The sequence below is a fragment of the Canis aureus genome, chromosome 19 (genome assembly GCF_053574225.1).
Source record: "Canis aureus isolate CA01 chromosome 19, VMU_Caureus_v.1.0, whole genome shotgun sequence".
Lineage (NCBI taxonomy): Eukaryota > Metazoa > Chordata > Mammalia > Carnivora > Canidae > Canis > Canis aureus.
In genome coordinates this window covers 52,378,242-52,382,908 of record NC_135629.1, presented here as the reverse complement: position 1 = coordinate 52,382,908, position 4,667 = coordinate 52,378,242, and the positions used below count along the sequence as shown (strand labels likewise).

General features: G+C 49.6%; 1 protein-coding gene across 1 annotated transcript; it reads right to left on the bottom strand.

Moving 5' to 3' along the window:
• Positions 1-386: 386 nt before the first annotated feature.
• On the bottom strand, positions 387-4,667 carry FBXL12 (F-box and leucine rich repeat protein 12). The gene is made up of 3 exons (XM_077860029.1): positions 4,327-4,667; positions 4,156-4,228; positions 387-1,820 (listed from the first exon to the last, which is right to left on the bottom strand). Exons 1-3 carry the CDS (start codon positions 4,410-4,412, stop codon positions 999-1,001), a joined length of 981 nt encoding a protein of 326 aa, XP_077716155.1. The 5' UTR covers positions 4,413-4,667; the 3' UTR covers positions 387-998.

Here is a 4,667-nt window from a genome sequence, read left to right as displayed (position 1 = left end):
ACCCCATCAGCTCTGACTTAACTTCCCACTGCTCATCACTTGTTCTTTCAGCCACACGGTTCCTCCTAATCCTGAAAAATGTCAAACTTATCCCCCATCTCAGTGTTTTGGTCTTTTCTTTTTCCCAGTGCTTCCCAGAGTGGGTTCCTCATCACCTCTCAGGTCTCCAAACTTGAGTGGCTGGCCCCGCCCACTCTAACAGACACAAGCATGCCCATCATGTGAACCTGGTTTATTGTCTCTAAAATTATTCCATCAATGCATTCACTCGATCGCCCTACCTTCTACTCAGGGCTTGTTTTGTTCACTGCTGTGGCCCCCGGGCCTAGAACAGTGCCTGTGGTATAGCGTGCAGTCAAGAAACATTTGTTGAATAAACCAAACGCTTTTTTGAAAAAAAATTATTTTTCTTTAATAGCAAAATAATATATATTGTGGAAAAATCAGAAAATACAGGATACCAAGTACAGAAAATACAACTTAGAACCTTCATTAACACTTTTGATGATGAAAGCATAAGTCTTGCTTGGCTTTCTCATCACGTCTCTCGTGTGCAAGTAGGTATATCAATGGTGTGTCGGTGTGTGGGTGCACATGCATAGGCAGTCTTTCCAAGCCTCCTAAGGGGCCTTGGCCCCTCAGGTCTCCCTAACTCCTAACCCCACCCTTCTGCATCCATCCTGTTCCTGAGAACGACCCTTTATCAAGGACCTTTTTGGCCCAGGGCTGGTAAAGAGTTAAGGCTTTGCAACATAACCATGAGGTAGCTATGATCTTCCCTATTTCCAGATGTGGATACAGGCCCTCTAGGAGGCTGGCTGATGTCACAGGCCAAACAACTGGCAAATAGGGATTCCAAGTGTCTGGAGGCTCCAAGGCCTCAGTTTTCCCTACCTGTGGCTTTGAGGCCCTGTCAGCCTGATTACGGGCCTACTGCAAGGTACCTTTCAGATGATGTGAGGCTCCCCAATAAAAGCCGAGACGGACAGGTGGTACAGTTACATCCACCAGTCCATGGACTCTTTGGGGCAGGCCCTGACAATGACCATACAGTGGGGCAACCCCTTACACAGGATCCTCTCAGCCTCCTGACCCTCCCACCCCAGCCCCTGCAGCTCAAGAACCCTGAGCTTGGGCATGGTGAGGCAGGAGGAGAGGATTTCAGCTGGGGAAGGCATTTCTGGGGTGATGAGAGGGCCTAGCAAGCACAGACTCTCCAGGGCTGGCATGCCCTCCAAGACTGACAGGCCAGGGGCAGAGAGGCCCCTCACGGTCAACCGGATCTTCCGCACATCTCGGAGGTGGCGGCTGATGGCCAGGAGGGTACTGTCAGCCGAGAGGGTACAACCCAGCACCTCCAGCCTCTGCAGGTAGCTCAGCTCCTGGAGGCCTGCATCTAGCCCTGTCTCTGTCACACGGTATGTGCCACCAAGCACCAATGACCGAAGAGCACGGAAACGTGTCAGGCCCTGCAGGTGCTCATCTCGGAAGGCAGGGACGCGGTCTAGCACGATGCACTCAAGCAAGGGCAGTACAGTGGGGTCCTGCTCCTTCAGGAGCCAGGCCATGGAGATCTCACAGCTGTGCAGCTCCAGGGTCCTCAGGGTGCAGGGCAGGCTGGTGATGGGCACCATGCTCAGGTCGGCCACGTGTAAGCAGAGGCGCTTCAGGTTAGGGCACTTCTGGCCCAGGGCCCTCATCAAGGCAGGGGACAGCTGGGGGGCCTGGGAGCCTGAGAACAGGTAGCCACCCATCCGTAGGGAATAGAGCCGGGATGCCATGTACCTGCGAAGGAGGTGCCACATGACCTTAGGCCGCATCTGTAAGAGCCAGAGATGGGTGTGACAGGGTGAGAGAAATGGAGATTATTCCAAGGCCCCTGGCTGCTTGGAGACAGACAGGCCCCAGATGGGTGGGGCTCTAGTGCTCCCCAGGGCTTCTGCTCTTCCCCTGCCAGCCTGACCCTGCACCTCACAGGAGTAGCAAGAGAATTTAATTCCATCATTTTGATTTCTAGGTTTGAACAAAAACAGGGAAAGAAAAGAGAAGATCATAATAGATTTGTCTTTAGCAACTGAGTGGATTCTCATTATCTGGAGTAAGAAAGCAAAGCGACTCACCAGCATTTTATCCCTTTCTTAATGACCACTGCCAGTAGAAATAAGCAACACAAAACTGAAAAAGGCTAGAACTGTCCAGAGTAAATTAGAGCCATGTTATAAATAAGAATAATCACAACATAGTAAATGGTGAAAGCTGCAAAAATTAACCCTGGAAAGTTAATTACTAGAAAACAAAATATTGGAAGCACTGTGCATTTTATTGTAGGTACATTTTACCTTTAAAAAAAAAAAAGGCAGAAAAAATGCATAGCATAAACCCTGGAGGTTATTCGAAATTTGGAATCTGGGGCCCCATCCAGTTCACTGAATCAGAATCAGCATTTTAACAAGATCCTTAGGTAATTTATATACACAGGCAAGTCTGAAATATTCCTTTATAACACTTATTTATAATAGTAGAAAGTTGGAAATAACTAAATGTCTGTCAACAGGAAAACAGATAAATTGTGGTATATTCATTTAACAATTTAAAAGGAATGAACTAGATTTACATTCTCAGTCAAAATAAATCTCAAAAGCAATGTTGTGTGAATAAAGCTAGTTGTGGGTGGATATATAATAAGAAGCATTTATTTACCTAAATAGAATACCATTATTTAAATTTTAGGAAAACATTAACAAAATTACATATTGCTTCCCTGCACTCACACAGGAAGGAAATAAAAATGTGAACGGAAGACTACAAACGCATTTTACAATAGTGGCTACCTCTGAGGACAGCTTCAAAAAAATGTAACGAATATATCTATAAATGTCATGTGTATATATGTATACGTAAACCTTTGCATGTATGTTTCACATGATGTGCGGCAAAAATGACCAAAAATCAAAGTGGGTTAAATCTGGGTAGGGCAGCCTGGTTGGCTTAGCGGTTTAGCACTGCCTTGGCCCGGACGTGATCCTGGGGACCCAGGACCGAGTCCCGCGACCCTGCATGGAGCCTGTTTCTCCCTCTGCCTGTGTCTTTTTTCTTTTCTTTTCTTTTTTCTTTTCTTTCTTTTCTTTTCTTTTCTTTTCTTTTTTTCTTTTTTCTTTCTCTCTTCTTTCTTTCTTTTATTTTCTTTTTCTTTCTCTCTCTCTCTCTCTCTCTCTCTCTCTCTCCCCCTCATGAATAAATAAATAAATTCTTAAAAAAAAAAAAAAAAATCTGGGCAGCCCGGATGGCTCAGCGGTTTAGCGCCGCCTTCAGCCCAAGGCGTGATCCTGGAGTCCTGGGATCGAGTCCCACATCAGGCTCCCTGCATGGAGCCTCCTTCTCCCTCTGTGTCTCTGCCTCTCTCTCTCTCTTTGTCTCTCATGAATAAATAAATTAAAAATCTTAAAAAAAAAAAAAAAAAGAGAGAGAGAGAGAAGTCTAGGTGATGATGGGACACCTGGGTGGCTCAGTGGTTGAGCGTCTGCCTTCAGCTCAGGTTGTTGATCCTGGGGTCCTGGGATCCAGGCTCTCACAGGCTCCCCGAGGGGAGCCCAATGCAGGACTTGATCCCAGGATCCTGGGACCACGACCCGAGCTGAAGGCAGATGCTCAACCACTGAGCCAGCCAGGTGCCCAATACATAAAATCTTAAAAAAAAAAAAAAAAAAAAAAAAAAATCTGGGTGATGAATGCCTAGTTGGTTTCAGATATAATCCTCTACACGTTTCTATAATATATTTGAAATAGTTCATGCTAAATAAAACAGGAAAAATAAATACGATGCAAATGGGGAAAAGTGTAAAAAGGTTTGGTTGCGCTACTCAGGAAATAAATTCTGGAAATTAAGTTGAATCTGGAAAATGATTTCTCCAGGAAAACTCATTAATACACGATGTAAGCAACTAACTTTTGTCATATGCTCACTGTGTGCCAGACGCGGCTCTAAGCTCTCTCCCTGCACGATCTCGCTTATCCCCGGTTGGGCGATGGGGAAACAGGCTGAGGAGCAGGCAAGCGACGTTGCCCGACGCGCCCCGGGCTGCCAAGCTCCAAATCCGGGGTTCGAGGGCCAGACGCCCCACCGCGGCCCACGCCCGCCCGGTCGGCCCCGCGTACCGTGTACAGCGTCAGGTCGACATGTCGCCAGAGCCACCGGTCGTCCACCAGCCTCTTCCAGCGGTGACAAACCCTGGGGGAGGGGACCCGCCGTTAGAACAACCCCGGCCCCGGCCCCGGCCCCGGCCCCGGCCTTCCCGCCACCTCCCCGCGCGGGGTGCGGGCCGGCACCTGGAGATGCGGATCCGGTCCCGGACCGGGAGGTAGGAGAAGATCTCCAACAGGACTGAGTCCGGCAGGTCGGCCAAAGTCGCCATGATCCGGCCGACACCCACTTCCGCTGGCGGCTGAGGGGCTTCGGGATCTCGTCCCGGGGAGGCCAGCGGGCGGCGGAGGGCGGGGGTGCCAGCAGAGCGGTGGCCGCCGCCTCCGGCAGCGGACGGACTTTCAGCTTTCCTCCTGCGGGAACATGGTCCGGTCCCAGCGACAGAGTCGCGGCGACCCGGACGGAGCGCGGAGGATGCGGCTGGGAACCAGGCCCGAGCCCGGAAGGCGTGGCTGAAGCTCCGGCG